This window comes from Periplaneta americana, chromosome 10 (assembly GCF_040183065.1).
Source record: "Periplaneta americana isolate PAMFEO1 chromosome 10, P.americana_PAMFEO1_priV1, whole genome shotgun sequence".
Lineage (NCBI taxonomy): Eukaryota > Metazoa > Arthropoda > Insecta > Blattodea > Blattidae > Periplaneta > Periplaneta americana.
The window spans coordinates 183,242,944-183,266,551 of record NC_091126.1 but is presented as its reverse complement, the minus strand read 5'-3'; the positions used below and the strand labels follow the sequence as shown (position 1 = coordinate 183,266,551).

Below are 23,608 nucleotides of genomic sequence, written 5' to 3'. Positions count from 1 at the left end.
TGTTAACATTAGAGAGACTGAACATTGCTTACATCCTAGAAAGATGATTGGGACAAAAATGTCCCATGCCAATACAAGAAATATTTAAACATGAAATTGCTAGTAGTAGGAATTGTTGTTTAGTCAGATCTGAACCTCGCAAGTGATACCAAGGCACCACATACTCTTCTATTATAATATATGTATATGTTATTTCCAAGTATCTCATTTGACTTCAAGAATTAGTTTCCTATATAAAAAATAGCCAATTAGAACCTTCGTACAGTCGTCTGGATTAGTCTGACGGAACGAGCCCAACAGAGTAGGCGACCTCTCTGGTCTTAACCTGATGATGGAACTTGTATGTAGTTGCCAAACTTTGGAAATGTCAAGTTCCAGGACATGGTGGATTACCCAAAAGCCTTGGGACAGTTTATTCACTTCCAGCAGGATAATCTTCCAGTTAATACATCAATGACAGTTCAGCAGCAAAGGATCGAAGTCATACCTTGGCCTCTGAATTCTCCTGACCTGAACCTCATTTAGAATGTCTGGGGCATAATAAAAAAGACTCTTCGAAAACACCATCACCGACCAACAATTAAGGAATAGCTCTGGTCGATGGTACTCAAGCTTTGAGAAAAACTCGTGCTCAAAGAGAATTATAGTGATGGTCACATAAGAACAGTTCCTAAACAGCAAATATTGTCGTCTTGTCAGTGTTGCCAACTGTTACCAGACATCACACGATCGTACATACTAAATGACTTATTTACTTACCGTACTTTGTTGGAAGGTTATTCTAAATAATTCATTAATTTGTAACGTTTTCGTAGGCAAACTATACGGGAAAGGGATCAACATGGCAAGTATTTTGTCTGGCAGTACGAAATTCATTGGTTTGACTAAAAAATTTACTCACGAGACCTAACCTAAAAATGTATTTTGTTTGACCACATGAAATTATTAGTATTAACTCCGAAAACATACCTGACTATAGTCTTGAATTATAACCACAACGCAACACATAAAATAACTATTACGTATTAATATTAATACTGATATTAATTAATTATTAGTATGTTCAGATTTCACTAGCTTCCAGTAACTGGCTCAGAAATCTAGTATAATTTTAATTTCATGGAACTCCAGTACCGACAGATATTGTCGATATTTGTCTCAGCTGCCAACATACTAGTTACAAAATCACTACCATTTGTAGTATTTGTCAGTATCGAAATTCGAAACGAAGTTGGCATAAGAAAATTCAACCTGCAAACTAGAAAATCACCACAATCCACTAGCATATGTAGTAATGGGGGGAAAATGGTTAGGTTTCACCCTTAGGGTATGAAGTAAGCTGACCCGGACTATACTTTGAAGACTTGCTGCTTCTATGCCCGATCGACTTCCAGAGGTCGTAGGTTGACAGACGTTTTATAAATTTTTGTTTGTTTGTCTCGGGTAGAGATGGAAATCATGTCTTAAGGCTGACATTTATTTTTTCCCCTTGTTTTCTTTCTTTTCTTCTCTTTCTTGTATAGTTCTAGAGCCCACAGCTAAAAATTAAACTTATGAGTAAAGTATACTCATAATGTTTGTTGTAGTCTCTTTGTATGGTATCGTCCACATCTCTCATAACAACGTGGAATGAGCTCAATTAAAAAAAAAAGTTGTTAGGAGGATTTGAGCCTATGCCAGCCTCCAACTGTCACCAGTTGAGTCCAATCAGTACTGTACCTCTAACCACACAGCTCTCCAACTTGTCTTTCTCTTTCTTCCATATTCGAATAATGATCTGGTTAACATGTAAACTTTCTTGAAATACTGAAAACGTGCTTGTGGATTGCAGTGTCAGGACTCCATCATATGCACTATCAAGCATGCACTCATTCTTTTTTTTGGAGGGGTACTTCGTACATTGTAGAAAGATAATTGAAATAAAATATTACAAAAAAAATCGGGGAGGTGTTTTGAACCAAAAACATTTCATTTTAAAATAATATATGGATAATTTGAACTACAATCACAGGAGTAACATTTATTTGCAGAATACAGTGTAAGCAAATTGTTCAATTAAAAATTCTTCAGTCTAAATTTTGTCGAATTTTCGTCTTCGTTTTCATCCAGGATTCACACAGTGTAGTCCATGTGCCCAAATTTTGCTATATCTGTATACGACCATATAATGCAAAGATAGAAAAGTGTATCTTCTTGATTGTATTAAACCTTCAGCACACACATTGGGATAAATTTTACCCCAACTGTATTGAAAAACATTTTCAACAATGACTAAATGCTTGTATTACTATACTTATAGTACCTCTCAAACAAATATAGTACATTGTTGTGGCATTTTATTGTCTGAGGTGTAGACATTGCTTTTCAGGTTGGTATGAATTTTTACTCCACGATTGTATTCATTTAAAGTCAAATTTTACCTTACAAACCTTAGGGCTGTATTTACACCCATACTTTCAACTCATTGGCACCCATGGCCCACAAGGCTAGTCTTTGCATATTACTTCTTTTGTAAGACAATACGTTTAATTAAAGCCATAAAGAAATTAATTAACCACATTGATTCATGTGGAGTAATCAGTCCAGTGGCAGATACATAATACAGTCAACTCTGGATATAGTGAACTCGGTTATAATAATAATAATAATAATAATAATAATAATAATAATAATAATGGTTTATTTTAACTGCCAGAGTTAAGGCCATTCGGCCTTCTCTTCCATTCAACCAGTATGAAAGAAAATTACTACAATGCTATAAATATAACATAATTAATACAATACAATTCAAAGCAATACAATACTACAATACAAGACAATATAATACATAATTAATATAATACAATGACAATTCTTTTCATCTTCACAACATCAATAAAATAATTTTGTAATAATAATAATAATTTTAAAAGATTACATTATAGAAATATCTGGTTTCACATTATCATAATCAGTGTATCATCCACATATCTTCTGTATAATTTAATTAATCAATGTTTATTAACAATTTAATGCAATGTTATCACACATAGGCCAGTCATTCTTAAAATATAATTGAGGGTATGAGGGCAACAACCCACTCTTAATTCGCAATTGTATAATACACATTTTCATAATATGTAGGCTACAATAATGTTAATATTTTATATTTGATTTTGTTATGTATTGCCTGATGATGCCCCAGGAGGGCGAAAACGTTTGCATCTATAAATAAATTTAAAACAAATGTTATAAAATATAACTTGTTTTTTATATTTATTGAATGGCAAGTCATTAAGATTGATATTTTGAAAACTTGATACAAGTGTAAATAACTCGATAAATTAAATCAGATCATAGGAAGAGAATATGACATCTGAAATAGATCCCCATTGAGAGTAATAATCTTTATGACTTATTGTTACTTCTGAACACTTCTTCAATTCGTGCATTGAGGTTATATTGTAGAGATGTAAATGTAAGTGCTTCATTATTTTGTGTGTGCTGCTGTAATACATTCGCTCTTGTGCCAATTTATGAAGAGGCTTTGTTGGGCTTAGCACAATGTAATCTAAAAATCAATAATTTCTCCTCTGTTAACACTTGAAGTGCCTCAGATCTTTGCACGTGTTGTGACTTTAGCCAGTCGTGCAGTGCAAACTTATCGATTATCATCACAGTGCTTCGTGATGTGATGGCTGAGTATCTGGAAAATGATTAATGTGTGCATGTCGCACTTCTTGCACACACACTAGACCCGAGTTAAGGGAGCACTGATTACTTAAAAAATGACAATGTGAAGAGTGGGTGAGAAGGGAAGAGTATCACATAAGCCATTGGTAATGGTATTAATGCTAAGAATTAGCAATCTTACACAGTGACTTTCCACTCATTCTGTATTTAAAAATACTTTTTTTTAATTTTCAGATTGGATTATTGCGGTATTGCAATGCTCATCATGGGATCATTTGTTCCGTGGTTGTATTATGGTTTCTATTGTCAGTTCCAGCCAAAGCTCATCTACCTCAGTGTTGTTATATGTCTTGGCATATCTGCCATCATAGTTTCTTTGTGGGATAGGTTCAGTGAGCCTAGATACCGACCCCTACGAGCAGGTAAATTTATAACTTTTGGCATATTTTTCATATAGCATTTGGCAAAAAGATCTGACGTTTTTAAGTTGGCTAAGACAATAGCGCAGTGGTGGGAGGACAGGGAATGAACGTCATTATTGCAATGGATCTGTGGAACACATCACATTGGACATTTGCCGTGGAAATGTTTTCCAAAAAAATGATTCAACAATTCTTATGCAGCATAGGTTCAGACAACATTTCAATGTGGGTCAACATGAGCGAGTTCCCAGCCATAACACAGTTTTATTATGAGTATACAATTTCAGAATGATTTCTTCAGCATCAGAACATAAGTCAGCAGGAAGGTCAAGTACTGCCTGTATGCCCGAGACATGGTAGGCAGAGCAGTGCTGAGCTTCAGAGTCAGGCTTCAGGAATGCATTAGAAAAAATGGACGTCATTTGGAGGGTGTACTTTTCAAAACCTTATTTTGTTCTTTTGCATCAGTAAATGGCAATAATGCCTCTTTTCGATACAACTGTATTGTTTCATCTAAAAAAAAAGTCAGATCTTTTTGGCGGACCTTGTACTTACATTATACTACCAAGATACTTCACAATGTCTCTCGTTTGTAATATGAGGAGAAATCCTCCACTATACAACCACATGACATTATTACTCTTAGATGACACAATTGTACAATATTATCCAAGATAAAGTATACCTTAGTTTGACTGCATTGCATTTGCAGTTCAATGAAGAAAGATAGTCTGCATTGTTAACTGTTCCTTCACTTGTTGCTAAAGAAGGTTGTGTGAGACACAGATTCGAAATGATGCTCAGTAATTGGAAGAAATATTTTCTTGTAAGCGTTATTTTCATTTATGCGCAGTTGTTCAAAGTGGCAGGGCTAGTGTGAAATCACTAAGAGAAATTTGTCAAGAAGAATTTCATAGTTAAGTAAATTCAGGTGAACTGGATCAGTTCTGTATCAACACAGAGAAAAAAGTGTACAGATAAAACAGCTAGAGAAAATGCACATATTCGTATGGTCTTTGGAAACATTTTGTATTCTCCTAAAGAAAAGTCAGTGACGGAAAGCCAAGAAATTAAATCTGCAGAGAATGTTAGTGCAGCAAATGAGCCATGAATTTGGTGCATACAGATTTGTCACCACCTGTAAGCAAGTGATTTAAAATCCAAGGTCTCTCTATTGTGCTCGGACTCTTAAAAATGTGAATCAAAATCAAGATTTACTTTCCAATATCTGCAAAGAGCATTACCAAACATATCTAAAAAATATTCGACAGTTTTTAAAATATGTATACATTACTGGTTAATATGTTTCTGAATTAAATTTCATGTTCTTTAGTTTCGGTACACGGTACTTTATCCTTGGCCATACTGTAAGAACAGTTGCAGTTACAACCAAGGCACACAGCATTGGAGCTCATGAAGTGCAGTTGTTGTATAAGAATGAAACTTATCATTGTGTTTGAACATATTACACTCACTTAATAAATTAACTGTGAAATTCTACACTTGTAATATTTGTTCAACTCCTCTAAACTTACTCTCCATAAATCTAAATAAGTGGTCACCAGTGCCGTCATGGTAATCATATGCCCCACCCCATATTTCGCCCTATGAATAGTGTCATGTTGCTGTGGTTACGTATTTAGGAAACAGGCAAGTTCATAGAATAACAGTATAAATGTATATTCCATTAGCTCATAAGTATTTTGTGGTTTGATTTGGTGGCATGGTATATATTAAATATTGGTGTTTAGGTATTTGTACAGACCATTGCAAGCATGCCAAAACAAAAGGAATACTCTGTGGCTGTGAGACAAGCTGTTTTGAACACTTTGAAGAAGGAAAAATAGCAGTTTAGCATTGCTAAATATTTTGGTATATCACAATAACTCATAAGTGTGTGGAGTCGACGACAAAAACAAGAAGGGTCAGTAGACAATAAGCCAAGGTCTGGTCGTCCTCGAGAAACAACAGTGAGGGAGGACAATGATTTATAAGCAATCGGTTACTGATTCACAAAAATCGACTCGACAAATTAGGAATGATCTAGAGCAGCACAATGGAGTGAACCTACATGTCTCTACTGTGAAACATCGCCTAGCTGGTGATTTAAATGTCCACATCACGAAAACCATTCATAAATCCAAAAAAAAAAGGCAGGCCAGGTTAGAGTTTGCAAAAATGTATCAAACATGGAACACTACAGACTGGTATAAGGTGTTATGGAGTGATGAGAGTCAATTTAATTTATTTTCTTGTGATGGTGTGCAGTATGTACGTCGACCGAAAAATCAAAGAGACAACAAAAAATACCAGGTACCGCCTATAAAGCACGGTGGTGGAAGCGTCATGGTGTGGGGATGTTTTTCTAGAAGTGGAGTTGGTCCTCTAGTCCAAATAGAAGGGAATATGAATCGTTTCATGTATAGTAAGTGATATTTTATAAAAAATATGGTTCCACGTGTGAGGAAGAATATGCCACGTAATTGGATTTTTCAGCAGGACAATGATCCAAAACACACTTCCAGCCATTTAAAAAAATACTTTGCAGGTAAAAAAATCAAACTTTTGGATTGGCCAAGCCAGAGTCCAGATCTTAATCTTATTCAACATCTCTGAGAGAAATTGTATCGATGTGTTCGTCGTAGAAGTTACTCAAATAAGGATCAGTTCTTTGCTACCTTATTGGAAGAATGGTCACCACTTCCACACAAGCGATTGCAAAATCTTGTGGATTCAATGCCAAACAGATGTGCTGCTGTGATCAAAGCTTGGGGTATGCAAAGAAATACTGATTTTTCCTCAGAGTCCAGAATATTTTTGTTTTATTATTACATACTTGGACTTACAAATTACTTTTGATCCAAAAGAATTTTCAATTATTTTTTACGCAAGATAACTCTGTTTAAACTAAATGTATTTTCGTACTAAATGGATTATAAATACATACTTTTCAATTATCCACTCGCATTTTTTTTTCTATTCAATACTTATCTTTATGTAATTGTGACATATGCTTTCTACAAAATGCTTTTGAGCGCTACTGTATATAATAGTAACATTACTTTACTGAATCTATTAAACTCTTTGTGATATAACATTGTAACTCTATTTCAAATTTAATATTTAAATCGGTGATGTCAATGCAATATAATTAGTGGTATTATGATGCAAAGAATGCAATTAGAAAGTCTATTCAAACACATTTGCAACCGGTTCTCTCACGAGAATTAGGAATAGAGTAAATAAAAATCTATTGGAAGTGAGGTAGTGACAAAAATAATGTTTATATTGTGATTTATGACTTGAATTGAAAAGAGGTACATTCTTCAAAACATCTAGACTAAAATAAGACTCTGAATTCCTTTCTCGTTTTCTGAGGCTAGTTCCTCAGATCATCTGCACTATGGCCCCTTTTCCACAGCCACGACTTCACATACTTTGTTGGATCCCATTCCTTGAGAGGCAGACCTAGGAGCTTGGTTGACATCAGGTGCGATGTTGAGCTTCTTTCTCCGTTGTGTGCAAATAGACTAAATATCCTTTTCGTTTCAGTAGAACTGACAGCAATAGTTTTATCGTGTGGCTTTCTTCACAGTTGGTGGTATTTGTCTTCCAATAAGATCTCTGTCGTCAATGAAATCTCTAAATTCATTTACATTTAATTTGTACTTGATCTTTTTGCTTACGGCCTCCAAGCTTATCTCTCCCTCTAGCCAGGGTGAAATTATGACATCACCTGGCCATGTATTCGGTTTCAACTATGAAAACAAAGATAAAGCATTATTATACTCGTCTCCAGCCTGAAATCTATTCTTCATGTTCTCAATAATGCTTTGTACCTGTTGATTCCTTGGCAAGTGTTTAAACCTGTTGTTTCTTCCAAACAGTGTTCTTGAGATGACAGACTACAGTGTTTTCATACTGCATGTGTTCGATTTATTTCGAATGTCTGTAGATCTGACCATATCTCACCTTCACTAAATGTGCTGTCTTGGGTCCATCTCAAAGAGCGAAGAACTATTCACTCTCTCACGTTACTCTTCAATATTCTTCAGAACTCTAACCCTAGCAACTTAGCTTCTCATTTTCAACATTTGTTCTCATATCACGAAATAGATACTCGCTCACAACACCGTATCACACTCTCCTAAACACAGAACATCCTCCTACTCTTCATCTTTCACCGTCTTTGCAGCTCATCTCTGGAACTCTCTACCACAGCATGTCAGAGACTGTCGGACATATCTAGTTTCAAAAATAAACTAAAATTGCACTTTTTCAATTCAGATTCCCTTCAATTATACACCCTCTTTCCTGTAACAGTTTTGTAAAAAATATATACTGTATATTTCTTTTTCTTTCTTTTCCTTTTTTTTTTATTCTTGATCACCAGATGAATTTATTATCATAGTCGTTTTATTGTGGATTTTATTTAAATTTCGTATTTTTTTCTTTTTTATTATTTTATTACATTCCATTTGTTGTATTCTGCCTTACATTTTCCCTATTAGCTATTTGTACTAACTGAGTTGCTTTTATTATATTCCAATCTTTAGATCTGTATTTTATTTTTCTTTCTTCTATTATGATATTATTGCATATTGTTTAGTGTCGATTTTGTTATGCTATTATTTTTTGTAATATGTTAGTATTCTGTTCTTTAACTTTTTGTTAAATTCCAGTGCTTGTATACTTTGTGACCTGGTAGAGTGTATAAATAAATATCATAATCATCACTATTATTATATGGCTCAGAAGAAGTGGTTTCTTGAAGCGTATTCTCATACTTTCCTTTGCCTCCTTTCATGATGCACAGAGTCCTTATAGACTTTTTAATAAGTCTGTTAGCTTTCAGTATGTCTGTTCCTTGATTTTGAAAAGCTAAAGAGAGCAAAGACAACTCTTCAAGAACATCGATCATCTAAGCAAGATCTTCTAAGAAGTTCTCCACAAAATGAAAGTAGAGAGCTGGATAGGCTTTCCAGACTGTCTTCACAGCTCTACCGCTGCATGCAACCCATCTTGGACCTAATACTCTTCCTAACTTGTTGATGCCTATAGTCAGATCTCCAGCAATCTTGGTTAGTTCAATTTGATTTTTTGCCAATGTATGGTAATATGTATAGATATTGTCTAAGAAAATTTTAAAGTGATTTACTGGGAAACGGATTGCGCAGTTCTCCCAGCCCTTTTCAATTTTCTTCTAGTCACCCCTGATAACTTTTTAGTGCTCCGGTGAAGCTGATTTATAGAAGAGGCAGTGATGCCCATTTCCTTGTTAGGTGATAGGTTTCCCTGAACTGAAGAGTCTCCGTCATCCCTCTTTGTCTTAGTTCTTCCAATAGGAGTCCCACAAGCACTGGGGAAATAAAGATCACGCAACACAGAGCCCCAATTGTATTGGGAAGGCTAAATATTTCAGGGTTTCGTCTGGTGCCCTGCAGAGGTTGTTAGCGACACTGTTATTTTACAGCCCTCGGCTTGAGTAGACCAGAGCCCATACATGGTAGCGACGCTCCAGCTGGGAGTCCCTTTGGGTTGAATTTTGGATGGTACCTCCACTGTGACCTCTCTGGTATGAGTAACTCTGCCAGTACAGCTTCCGGTTTCATTGGATACACACAAACTCCCCCCCCCCCCCCATCAACTTCAAGATCATGCGGCTTGTAGAAGTACGGCTACCTATAGTCGAACAGGATATAAAAAAAAAAAAATTAAGAAAAATGTTCCAAGTGACACCACTGTTGGCCATGTTTACCTTGGTTCTCGTCTTCACCACTAGAAGGCAATAGTAGTTTAATTGATTCCTGCTTATTAATTATTCTTCTTCACCACTAGATGGCAATAACAGTTTAATTGGTTCCCACTTATTACTCTCTTCCACCACTAGATGGCAGTAGTAGTTTAATGAGTCCCCGCTCATTTATTTCCTATTGCTACATCATTCCACAATTTCCACTGTTGATTATTAGTGTCTATTATTCCTTTTTATTGAGTTATTGTGCCATATAATTAGTTTAGTTACTTCCACGGTATTCTTCTTTTTATTCTGTATATATTTCACGTTACAACAGCTTATGACATCGGGTTTTCCATCTTTATATCTCGCACTGACCTGATGGTCGTCGATCAGTCAGACAGGCTAGCTGATTGTAACGATCCCCACAGTAGGTTTTTCACTTGAAGACGAAGAGAGATCAACTCCTTAAAACGTGTGTTTATATTTTGATAACTAGCAGTGGAAAAAGTCCAAACTGCTCAACTATTGAACAATTCACCGTTGATTTCCCCTCCCCCCTTATTCAGATATATATTGCTATACAGAAAAAAGTTTCAATTACATCCAAATACTCCAGACATAAGGGCTAAACTGTAACAGGAAGGTACTGAAAATTTCACGCTATTAGCATTGAAAGTGGAGATGTGATGACTTAATGAACAGCAGTGGATTACAAATGTATGTTACGCGAGTACTGGAGGGTTAAAAAATTCTAAATTCATGACGACATTGGTGATCAGTTATTTTTACTTTCTTTTACCTTATTTTGCGTGGATATAATGTATAATGTTTCCCCAAATATAGATTTGTAACTTGTTTGACTTTACTTAAAGATTAATTTTTTTTGGTCCTACAGAATTATCTGTTATGGTTACCGTTGGTTATTAATGGAGAAAAATCCGCTCCAGTGCCGGGGATCGAACCCGGGTCCCCAGTTCTATGCATGGGCGCTCTAACCACTCAGCTATGCTGAGGCTCAATCCACAGCACCAGATTGAATCTTTCTCCTTTGATATTTTCTCCATGTAACCATAGCAGATAATTCTGTAGGACCAAAAAATTAATCTTTACGTAGATCATTTGCATTCACCCAACAGTGCATAGCCTATATACTGTAGAGTCCCGGCCACCAAGTCACTCAAATGAGTGCGCTTCTTGTGTGATGACAGTTGACTTTATATAATTGAACATGGAGTAAGGCCACTAAGGGAAAATACCAAAGGAGAAAGATTCGATCCAGTGCTGTGGATTGAGTCTTGGCGTAGCTCAGTGGTTAGAGCGCCCAGTGCATAGAACTGGGGACCCGGGTTCGATTCCCGGCCCTGAGCGAATTTTTCTCCATTAATAACCATTTGTTTGGCTTTGTTTTTGTTGCAGGAGTCTTCATGGTTTTTGGACTGAGTGGTGTTGTACCTGCTGTCCATTATGCCATCTCTGAGGGATGGTTCAATGCTATATCTCGAGCATCTCTTGGTTGGCTTATACTAATGGGATGTCTGTACATTCTAGGAGCAATGTTTTATGCTTTAAGAGTACCAGAGAGATTCTTTCCAGGAAAATGTGATATTTGGGTTAGTATTGAATATTTATCAAATAAGAACACAAAGTTAATATACTATATTGTCTTAAGACGAGTAGAGATTTAAATGCAGTACCGTCATTTCCCATAACTATGGTCCTGGAACACAACTTTATTATGGTCCATGATACAACCATTCAAAGAACATTGTAGAAGTAACATAGACCGTTCATAGATAGCTGCAGTGACTTGACTTCAAATTACAGTACAGCAAAAATAAAGATAAACGAAGTCTTACGTTATGGAGTACAAAATTTGAATGGTTGTATCGTGGACCATAGTTATGGGAAATGACGGTACTTCAAAAATAATGGAATCTCCAAAACATTTGATAAATGTGAATGGATTGTTGCACTTACATAATGTGTGATATTTAGCAATTTTAAATTAGAAATTTAGCATTTTGATTTTTGAATTTAGTATTTTTGTAGCATTTATATATTCGTCATTTAGCGCTTTGAAGGAAAACGTGGACTCTAAGTTAATACAAGATAGGACATGTCTTTTGAAAATATTAGTGTGGATTTAAAATCATACTCACATAAAGGTACTAATTGTTAATTGTGTTTAAAGAAATCGTAGAGTACATCTGTACAGTTTTTGTCGTTTGTGTTCTCCTATCACAATTAAATTATATTTACTGAAAAATCTTTCAACATCTACACTGTTATAGAGCTACTTGGGCGAATTCAGGGTATTTAAGGCTTAAAACCGAAAACATTTGCACGCAGTCCACATATTTTTTGTTATTAATATTTTGAACAATATTCATATCCCTCAACGAAGTTATTTATGTTACTATTCTGGAAAAATGGTATTTTTATTTTGCTTAAATGTAAACCTTTCAAATCAACTGTTATACTTTGCTGACCTTTTGGGGAAGATAAAAAGGTGCAAATTTGTACTGTATAACTGTTCAACTTTTTCTCAACTCTTGTTACACTTAGCTATATGCACCATAAAGAGGTTGTTTGTTCTTGATTTTTTTACAAGATTTTAGGATTCCAACACAAGTGGGTAACCATTATCCATCACACCTTATGAGGACAGTGCATAATGTTAACAGTCCATTGCACAGCTTATGTGCAGGAGGGTAAAAAGAGCCCTCCAACTGAATGATTAATTTATCAATTGAGACGGAAACCGGGCTCATTTAAAACTATTTACAAGGGATGAAGAATTACTACAGTAGCTTGCCATTTAATTCGAACATAATTTTGTATAGTTTAGGAGGCCTTGTGTAACGTTCTTCTAAGAGTTGTCAGCAAAATGAAGGAATTAACATGTTAGTTTGAAACTGTCCCTATAAATCATGTCACCAAACCCTGGAGTAGATATTATTCTTTTTGTGGAGAAATATGATCTTATTGTCGATTGTTCTCTATTCCCATCACCATAAATAAAATAATCACAACATACATTCCATTTGCAGTCACATCACAGGAAACCAATTTTTCACCAGAGACCTAGGAGAGGAAGATCTTTGAGATGATACATTTTTGTGCATAACAATTGGTTTTAGCAACATTGATCTCTATCAGGTCTCTAGTGAAAAACATAAAAAACACGTCCACAATATCTTGTATATTTTCAGCTCCTTTTTGGGGACCATTATTGTCAGAGAAAACCTCACGCTGGGCAGTGTAATTGTCCATACTTCCCCAATTCTGAGAAAAATGTTCACTTTCTCTAACATTAAAGCAAAATCCCTTTAGCATCAGCAAGAGTCAAGTCATCAACAGTGTCATCTTCATTGTCATTGTCACCTGACTCGTCTGTTGTTGTCTGGTTTTGTCTGTATGCAGGCCTAGTCTTGGTAGTAGTATGAATTCACTTCTGATGGCAGCACAAATCGGAACCATGAATTCTCAGAGGCAAACGAGATGTAAACAGAAGCTCTTAGAAGTCGAATAAGATAGAGTCAGAGCCACGATGCATATACAAGTCAATAACAAAGAACTTCAGCTTCAAAGAAATGACATTCGCATAAAAAAAAAAGAAAGGAAAGCATACTTCGAAATTTTATTAAATATGTGATGTCACGTCAGAATAGGAATCGGCGCTTTCATTATTCCTCTCACAAATATAAAATCATAATAAATATGAAACTGTGTTTAGAAATGGAAATGTCTAACATTCATTTACCCACTATATAAAAAAAGCTTAATATTTGTAGCAATGACAACTATTTAAATTGTGAAGTGCACTAAACAGTGCACAGGGTTAATAGAAGGGTATGATCTGCAACTTGAATGTAATGTCGTCATTGTTCTATATTTGTCTCCTAAAGAAGGCTGGCATTGAGAATTGAATCTTGCTATGGGTAAAGAATACTGAATGTTGGTCTTGTTACTGTGCAGCAAGATTGGCAGATCTCTGAAACTATGACTTCTCAGAAACATTAAGATGGTATCAGTTACATACCATGTATGACTGGACACATATACTGCATTACTGGATGGTTCAGTGGATGCACAACACAGACAATTTTGCTTTTTATCTAAATGACATATTAAGAAAAATATTAAAGATATCATTTCTGTTGTCCTCTGCACCAGTATCCTGTAACTTCATGGAAATGGCTTGTGTATCTGATGGATCATAGTAAAGTTCTAAAGGCAATCCATTTTACATTGATGATCTGGTGAGAAGTTACAGATACAGTACAATACATAGTCCACAGTGGTGAACTGTCACCATAAATATTGCTGTGGACGTGAAATGAGCATTGATTGTAAAGTAAGTATGCAAGAAAATGAAAGACTATGAAGGCAACTTGATGCAGCTAGTGAGAGTGTGGTTTCCTCTGGAAGGGATTTACAACACATGAAAGAACCCTATCCCAAATACAGACTGTTTACATTGAATTACGATGCTGGTTGAGCCTGGACTCTTTGTTGAAGCTTATGTTTTCTACATACACAGTATTGGTGCTTTATTTGAAACGCAATGCTCCAAAGAAGCAGACAATCATCAGGGACAATTTAGAAAAAGAAGGAATGTGAAAAGTGAACTATTTGCTGTAATAACAGTTACTTTGTTCACTGTTTCTTGAAGCGAATTCTTCAAAATTAACCCTTTTTTATATTTTATGCATTCCAAACTTTCTGACATACTGTATATCTCTTCACTTTAAAAAAACTATAAATAGAGGTTCCGCCAATGTAGTTAATTTTGCGTTACCCAGGATGCACAATATGTTATATTCCATACAAAGAAATATAGTAATGCCAGTCAGTTTTGCAATAAAAGAAATACGGGAAGATAGAATAAAGGCATTTCACCACAATTTTATAACAGGGACAGTGATGAATCATGAGCAGTAAGTATTATTTTATAGACCTCTTTAGAAAAATAGGATAGCTTTCTACCTAAGCAACTCGCTACAAGGAACTAGTGTTGATGTCTATTGTCCTTCTTGTGGAGTACTACACTCACGCATAATTTAAAAATACTTTGATGAAATCGGAAGAAATTATATCTTCCAATTTTCTCTTGTTATCATTTGTTAAAATTTGGACATTTCTCTCAGGCAGAGATTTCAGATTTAAGCAACAATTTTACTACTTTCAGGGACATTATATGCATGTCAATGTTGCTTCTTATGTCACTGTCATTACGAGGAAATCATACAGATGCAACAAAACATGTACACCCCAAGATGAATTATAAGTGATACCAGCAGAAGAACATGTTTTAGTTGTATATGCACTTATCACTGTATTCACTACCAGACATACAAAACACTGTGAACTTGGTTACATTAAACTGGTTTCGTATTAGAAGTATGGTGTGATTGTTTCACACAAAGTTATTTGGAGCTATTTTCTTTAAAGAATTTTATTTATAGGTAAAGAATGTGTGAACAACTTTCATGAAATGTCATGGACTCTAATTTACTGATTTTTCTATACTAGTTCCAGAGTCACCAGATTTTTCACGTGCTAGTGATTGCGGCAGCTTTTGTACATTATCACGGAATATCAGAAATGGCAATGTACAGAATGACTGTTGGTGAATGCACAGCACAAAATGCTGCGGCCATGGCTTTCTGATATCATTTTGCTGGCGTGGCAACACCACATCATTATTTATCAAGACAAATTATCACTTGATTGAAGTTTTGTGAGAATAGAGAGGTGATGAAAGAATGCTCTTGGAAGAGAAACAGAATTCTGTATTAAAATTATCTTGACATAGGTTTTGTTGTGATATGTATCATAATTTCACCTGATTGTGATAATAAAGAAGATGATAATTATAAAAATAGAGTATGGCACGTGTATAATATATTACAGTAAATTTCCATATGAACTAATACTCTTGCTAGAAGTGTCCAGGCAACATACAGATTTTGTAAAGAAAGAAATACTGTATCATCTATATTGTAATAGTTCTTATTAAACACGAATGTGTACAACTTTCAGACATTTTTTATTTCATCTGGAGGCCTGGTTAGGGACCTCGCAGATTGATTGTGGAGTATAATTTATCTGGCATTGTTGTTATTCATCGCATTTTTGAATGATGTTTTTGCCAGTTGGACATAACTGATCTGTGTCATACTGCCAAATCTGACTTTTCTGTAAAAAAAAAAAATAAATAAATAAAATAAGTATAATTTTCCTGAGATAATTTTCTACATGTGAAAGAATGAAATTATGATGATGCTGTCTTATGAAATATGTGAAAGCTAATTGAAAATTATCAACATTTTAAAACACAATTTCCCCAGAAAAATGTTCTTGCAAACGTATGTTCCTCTTTCCATGATATGTAAATATTTTCTCCATAAACATGAATATTTTGGCTAGTTTCAAATAATTTTGCCAACAGTTTTTTATTCATAAAATATCAGTCTCGAAGGAAAGAGATTGAGTTCTTCAGATATAAAAAAAGTATAAGTAAATTTTCATCTGTGATCTGTACATTCTAGTTAAATATGTTACCAGTAAGTAAAATTGCTTTCTTCATAAACAGCCTGAATATTGTAACTAGTTTATAAGGCATATTCGTTTATAGTTTTAAAGTGTGTTGTGTAATTATCACACATGTATATCTCCATTATATTTTTATTTCATTTGTGATACTCAATGACAGTAGAAAAAAATGTTAAATTTTTTAGTATCCAAGATGGAAACAACATTCTTGACCTATAATGAAACACATTTATTCAGGGTTGAAGTATTGTACAGTATTGTATTTATTTACATTCCATGGTATTCGTACATTGCTTCACAGCTAGAATATGGAACAAGTCAAACGAAAAAAAAAAATCTTGATAGTATTATACAGTCTTAATTTATAGTCACAGTCTAGTTTAAATATATACAGAAGAGGTTTACAATATAGTCTACTAGTAATATAACTGTGCAGATTTTAACAGCTTATTCCTTGCATAGAGTACAACAAAATATTCTAATAAAATATTAGTCCCAAATAAATATTTTTCCCTAAATGTTAAGAATGCTTTACTTTATAAGTACTATCTGTACAATTCTGATTTTTATTCTTGTCATTAGAGAAGCTGTGATAAGAAATAATTGATCCCTTTTGCCATTTTTCAATAAAATTGATGACTTTCTTGCAGATTAAATAAAAATATTAACATACAATTATTTTTCCAGTGTAGGCTTTCACGGCCGGAGTCTATAGATGTAGATTCATTTTCCGGGCTGAGAGGCCGTGGTCTATTAGTTGGTTTTATACCAGACGTTTTGTCTGCAACTGCGGCAGACATCTTCAGTGGAGTGGTATCCGAGGTCGCAAGACTCTTCTCGGCGTACCTGAGGCAACTGATCCTGTGTCTGGTTGTGCGGGCGTATTTATAGTGCGGCTCGCGGGCCGAGGCCTGTTGTCGCTGCGGTCCGCGCCGCTTTGTTCGCTGCTCCCGTTCTGGGTTCCGTCCTTTTGTTGTAGTGGCTTCTTATCTGTTCTGTTTAGGACCGGGTACCAACACTTGTTTAGCTTTACGCCTTCTTCCTTGCGATTAAAGTTGTTGTTATGTTTATGTATTTCGATCGCTTCTCTATGTAGACGGGGGAAGAAGTGCGTCGTTGTGCTCAAGATGTCCGTGTCCTTGAATCTTATGTTGTGATCGCCCTCTTGATAGGCATGTGCTGCCACTGCCGAACAGAACATAATAGGAATTGCCGCCTAGGACAGATCGACAAATCGGCAGTGGCAGCACATGCCTATCAAGAGGGCGATCACAACATAAGATTCAAGGACACGGACATCTTGAGCACGACGACGCACTTCTTCCCCCGTCTACATAGAGAAGCGATCGAAATACATAAACATAACAACAACTTTAATCGCAAGGAAGAAGGCGTAAAGCTAAACAAGTGTTGGTACCCGGTCCTAAACAGAACAGATAAGAAGCCACTACAACAAAAGGACGGAACCCAGAACGGGAGCAGCGAACAAAGCGGCGCGGACCGCAGCGACAACAGGCCTCGGCCCGCAAGCCGCACTATAAATACGCCCGCACAACCAGACACAGGATCAGTTGCCTCAGGTACGCCGAGAAGAGTCTTGCGACCTCGGATACCACTCCACTGAAGATGTCTGCCGCAGTTGCAGATGAAACGTCTGGTATAAAACCAACTAATAGACCACGGCCTCTCAGCCCGGAAAATGAATCTACATCTATACAATTATTTAATGAAATCAGGAATTCTGCCAACCTTGCTCTAATGACTATTTTGAGATGGAATGCTGTGATTCAGACCTCAGTTCATTTCGTGTGTGTATACAACGCAAACAGAATTATGTGGATGTCCAGCCAGTGAGTGAGCTTTTACGTTCAGAGGTGGAAGTTAACCTGATTTCCGAACCAGTGCAGTTTCTTTGTTTCGTATGAACGTAGTTGATGTTAATTAAAATATGCATGCAAAAATGTTCGAACTACAAATAGATTGCTATGATTATAATGAATTTATGAATAATAACATTGTTATTCTCTTGATGCCCGACAACTGTAGGAAGAAAGATTTCCAGGTAGGAATCTCTTAAATATACAGACATATTTTATTTCACTTTCCATCATAAGAGAGCAAAGTCTCGATTATCAGGGCTAATCATCAGACAAATGCGCACATGTTACTGAAAACACGGATAATGCGATTTTTTATTTTTACTGCAGATTGAACCTTTTAATACACTGGGCATACAGTACTGTGTTTGAAAATGTTTGAGACATATAACACATTAAATTACCACTTTGAACAGTAAGCTTTGCGTGTGTTGATACTGTTCTAGATTATGTGGAACAATGGGATTTTATGGTTAATTACTCTGATACGTTTGTACTTGATAACATTCCATAATACATAGTGATCTTCAATCACAGACTTTCGTTGGTATTTCAGCCCTTTCTGTTCGAGTGACATAGTTTTATATTCCTGTTTCAATGGTGAATGTATTTTGGTTCTTTCACGCCTTACTTTTGATCTGTCCACGATAAAGCTTTTAGCCTCTTGCAGTACAACAGAGACTATAATTGCAGCAGATCTATCAGATACTCCAGTACGGTTACAGGCAAAGGCGAGAGATGTTTTGCTGCTGGTATGAGAACTTCTTCCATTGGCAGTGGTTCTTTGATGAGCCTGGAATAGCTTTAGTTTTAGTTACAGGTTGTGTGATGATTCTGCTGCTAAAATCTCTTTCAGCTGAAGTGAGTTCGTGGGAATGAGAAGATTCATGTGGAAAGAGTGGAGTACGGACATTCTCTCTCTTTCTTTTTTATTTCTTTCTATTCTTTGATCTAGTAAAAAAAATGCTTTCTTGTTTTGGAACATGGCAGTCTTTATCACAATTACAGTATCCAATTTTTTTGCATTTGCAACTGCATATATCAAATAGTTTGTTTGCTTCTTCTTAAAATTTTGCAATTTTGTCATTGTAGTTGTCGTCACTATGAGGCTTCATTAAGTTTCTGTATTGATCATGGTAAGCATGAATTAGTTGTAATATCCTTGTGTGACTGACTGTTGGAATAGATGCCTGTACCCAGATTTCCTTAGTTTTGATAGCACCTCTTTCTGAAATCCCTCCAACAGTAGGTTCTTTTAATTTGAAGTCAGATTTTAATTCATTTTTGACCCACAGATAATATTTCATTACATCATGATAGCTAGATAATTGTGATGGGTTCAGCCCTTCTGACATTCCGAATACAGGGCAGAAGGTCAGATTTCTTGTCTCAATTAGAGACATTGTTCTGATTTAAGTACCCTGTAACATAAGAAGAATGAATTTCCATTAATTACACCTACCTGAAAGATTTGTGATTATGCCCAATTTTCTTATAAATTAAGCTTTCTGTGACACTTCAAGGTGGAATAACAGGGGACCAAAAATATGCAGAGTCTTTTAACATTTTCCTGGTGTCCGGTTCAGATTAAACCACTGGAGAATGTTCTCTCACTAAAAAATCTGAACCTCAAAATTTTGTGAAAATTACAAAATATGCTGCTCTTGGGGCACCACTAAATTTTAAGCTATAGAAAAAATATTTTACATTGTTCTTTATAATATCACCCCACAACTTTTCTCTGGTATTACATTTTGATTCCATAAACTTTATACTCCGCAGGGCTGGATGTAATGGTGGGGAGGTAAAGGCAATCTAATTCACCTCCTCCACAATATTTCAGATTTAGCTGCTTGTGTGTACGTCAACGGATAACTACATGAACGTAGGTTCTCTTCCGCCTAGGGGAGTACAAATTAAGTCAGATATGTAATATAGTTATTTGTTTATATATTTATTTAATTTTATTGGGGGAGTTAAGCTTGTCAGGTGTTCTCTTCCACAGCATCAGAGATTCAAATACAAATAGAATAGAAACATAAACACAAAATTAAAAGTCAGTAAAATATTTACAACGCATCAAAATAAAATTCAATACAAATGTAATTATTCTGCTCATGAACTTAACATAGGGCCTTATTCAACTGTTTGTGTAAACTAGAAGAAACTCGCGTTTCTGTTCCCAGGACCTCCTGGGTCATTCATTATTTTGTGAACTGGTGCCTTTTCAGGAAAATATATCTGTGGTGTTTGGTCAGAACATGATAACTCCAAAAATGACTTTTTTTTTTTTTTTTAGCTGAAAATTCAGTCCTATATAAAAACAGTTCTCTTTCGCTTGGTATAGCCGTGATATCTCCATCTAGTCGTATGTTATTTTAATTTACATTTGTATGTAAACTAGAATTATGATTTGAATAGGAAAATTGGAAATAAAAATGCTTTTATTTCAAAACAGATATTTTGGAGTTATCAAGTTCTGATTAAAGACAACAGATATTATATACGAAACTACTTCTGAGTAAATTGTCTGCAACGAATCAAAAGATATTATTCAATATCAAGTAATAACACAAATATAATAATTATTCTGTTCATGAACTTTTACATAGAGCCTTATTTATTTGTTTCTGTAAACTGTGAGATATTCATGTCTATGTTTTGAGGACCCCACTGTCATTCACTATTTTGTGAACTGGTGTCCCTTAGGAAACTATATCCTATACGAAACTACTACTGATTAAAGTATCTATACTAGTGTTGTGGGATTTAATCAAATAATCGAGTTGATTAAAATTAATCAGTTGTAGTTTATATTAATTATTATTATTTTGTTAATACAAACTCATACTAAAAATTCCGACAATATTTCTCTCTCGGAAATTGCTTACTTAAAAGCACAATAGTACTGTTATATTCTAATTGTAAACCAGATAACGTAGGAAACAGGTATGCACAAACACTTCAGAAAGAGATGGAGATACGAGGACAGTGACCTAGTCTACCTCTATTGAAAGTTGAAACACAATGCGAAACCCTTATTAAGTTTTTTATAAATTATAAGCCTCATAATTAATATGTTAGTAATTAAAATAGTTGTTTTGTAATATAAAGATACAGTATATTCAGATATAAAACATTTAATACTTATGCTTATCACCGAACACAAGTTAAATTTAACAGTAATTGTGTATTACAGTACGGTATATTAAAACATTTTTTCAACTCGATCAAAACTCGATTAATCTATCGATTAAATTCAAATAGTTAATCAATTAAATATTTTGATTGCTCAACAGCACTAATCTAGACCAAATCGAAAGTACATCAATACAACTATTAATATTAATAGTATTAATGATAATAATTACAATAATAAAATATTAGTAATAATAAATAATAATAACAATAATGGAGGTTCATTGTCGCCCGCACATAAGCCCACCATCAGTCCCTGTCCTGAGCAAGATTAATCCAGTTCCTACCATCATATCTCATCTTCTTCAAATCCATGTTAATATTATTCTCCCATCTATGTCTCGGCCTCCCCAAAGGTCTTTTGCCCTCTGGCCTCTCTACTAACACCCTGTATGCATATCTGAATTTTCCCATATGTGCTACATGTCTACATTTGGATTTAATGATCCTAGTTATGTCAGGTAAAGAATACAATGTGTGTAACTCTGCATTGTGTAACTTTCTCCATTCTTCTGCAACTCCATCCCTATTAGCCCTAAATATTTTACTAAACACCTTATTCTCAAACACCCTTAACCTCTGTTCCTCTTTCGAAGTGAGAGTCCAAATTTTAGAACCATACAAAACAACTGGTAATATAACTGTTTTATAAATTCTAATTTTCAGCTTTTTGGACAGCAGACTGGATGACAAAAACTTCTCAGCCAAATAATAACAGGCATTTCCCATATTTATTCTGAGTGTAATTTCCTCTTGAGTGTCATTTACATTTGTTACTTTTGCTCCAAAATATTTGAATTTTTCCACATCTTCAAAAGATAAATTTCCAATTTTATATTTCCATTTCGTATTCTGTTCTGGTCATGAGACATAACCATATACTTTGTCTTTTCGGAATTTAGTTCTAAACCTATCTCTTTACTTGCTTCAAGTAAAATTCCCATGTTATCCCTAATAGTTTGTGGATTTTCTCCTAACATATTCACGTCATCCGCATAGACAAGCAGCTGATGTAACCCGTTCAATTTCAAAACCTTTCTGTTATCCTGAACTTTCCTAATAGTATATTCTAGATTAATATGGTATAATAAATAGTTTTGCAATGTGTAGAGACTAGGAAAACAATGTAATAAAATCATACGAATCACACTCGTACATATTATAGGCAATCTTGCGGGTCACTATTTAAAAGAACCTAGGAATATTAACATTTTCTTCAGTATATTTGCTAGAACTTCTTGTCATACGTACATGAAAAATTTGCTTAGGTTATTCTTTTAAGCTTTCTTTGTAGGAATAGCTGAAGTGTTTTGAATTTAGCGTACATAAGGTCTTTATTTTAGATGAAGTTACTAACACATATTTGAAGAAATACTAGGTTTTTCCACTTCAGTTTAACTGATATATGCAAACGAAATTTTGACAGCTGGCGATTACAATGTTACTTATCGCCACGCCCACTTTGTTTGGGCGCTTAAGTTAATGGCGGACGGTCGTTTAATTTTCTTCAAACATGGAGGTGCAATGGCAACTCTATATCCCTCTCTTTCTAACTCGTTGATTCCAACTAATTTATATGGTTGAAACGCCGCCCTTCGTGATCGGGTTAAGCGAGTTGCATGGTCTATATAACTACAACGTTTTTGGGTCTGGCCCGTAACACACTTGAAGAGTTTTCGCTAGCGAGACATGTGTTGCGAGAAAGAGGCGAAGAGCTTCCTCCACACACACTAGGCGAGTTCTCGATTTCACAGATCACATCTTGCTACAATCAACTATGCTCTGCCTTCATGCAGAAAGCATTTTTATAATTACAGTAATCACTCGTGGGGGGAAATATGATAGGTTATGTATTTACATATGTTGTCGTACTTAAATGTATAACCTGTAAGTATATTGTCGTACTTTACAAATTACGTACGAACGCTATGGTGAATCTCAGTATTCAGATGATGAGGAAATGGAGTTACATGAACATATTTTGTTCATGAAAAGAAAAAGTAGGCCTAAAATAAAGGCCAGAAATGTCTGAAAATCACATTGTATCTTACGAAAATAAGGGCGAGTTTTGGACACTGGTTTCGATTTGAATGTTGATACGTTTAGGCATTATTTCAGGTTGAATGGACCACAGTTTTTTT

At 35.1% G+C, this 23,608-nt stretch overlaps 1 protein-coding gene and 1 long non-coding RNA gene across 5 annotated transcripts in view; one reads left to right on the top strand and one right to left on the bottom strand.

The window, feature by feature from the left end:
- Nucleotides 1-15,878, top strand: part of LOC138708243 (adiponectin receptor protein-like) — a 60,217-nt gene extending 44,339 nt beyond the window's left edge. For all 4 annotated transcript variants that reach the window (XM_069838590.1, XM_069838589.1, XM_069838591.1 and 1 more), the window contains exons 7-9: nt 3,907-4,094; nt 11,251-11,444; nt 15,370-15,878. In XM_069838590.1, the coding sequence (XP_069694691.1) occupies nt 3,907-4,094; nt 11,251-11,444; nt 15,370-15,507 (520 nt within the window). In that variant the 3' untranslated portion in view covers nt 15,508-15,878. The remainder of the gene's footprint in view (nt 1-3,906; nt 4,095-11,250; nt 11,445-15,369) is intronic.
- Nucleotides 15,879-19,565: 3,687 nt separating this feature from the next.
- On the bottom strand, nt 19,566-23,106 carry LOC138708242 (uncharacterized). The gene is made up of 2 exons (XR_011334651.1): nt 22,719-23,106; nt 19,566-19,690 (listed from the first exon to the last, which is right to left on the bottom strand). It is a non-coding gene; the product is annotated as an uncharacterized lncRNA (long non-coding RNA).
- Nucleotides 23,107-23,608: the final 502 nt, after the last annotated feature.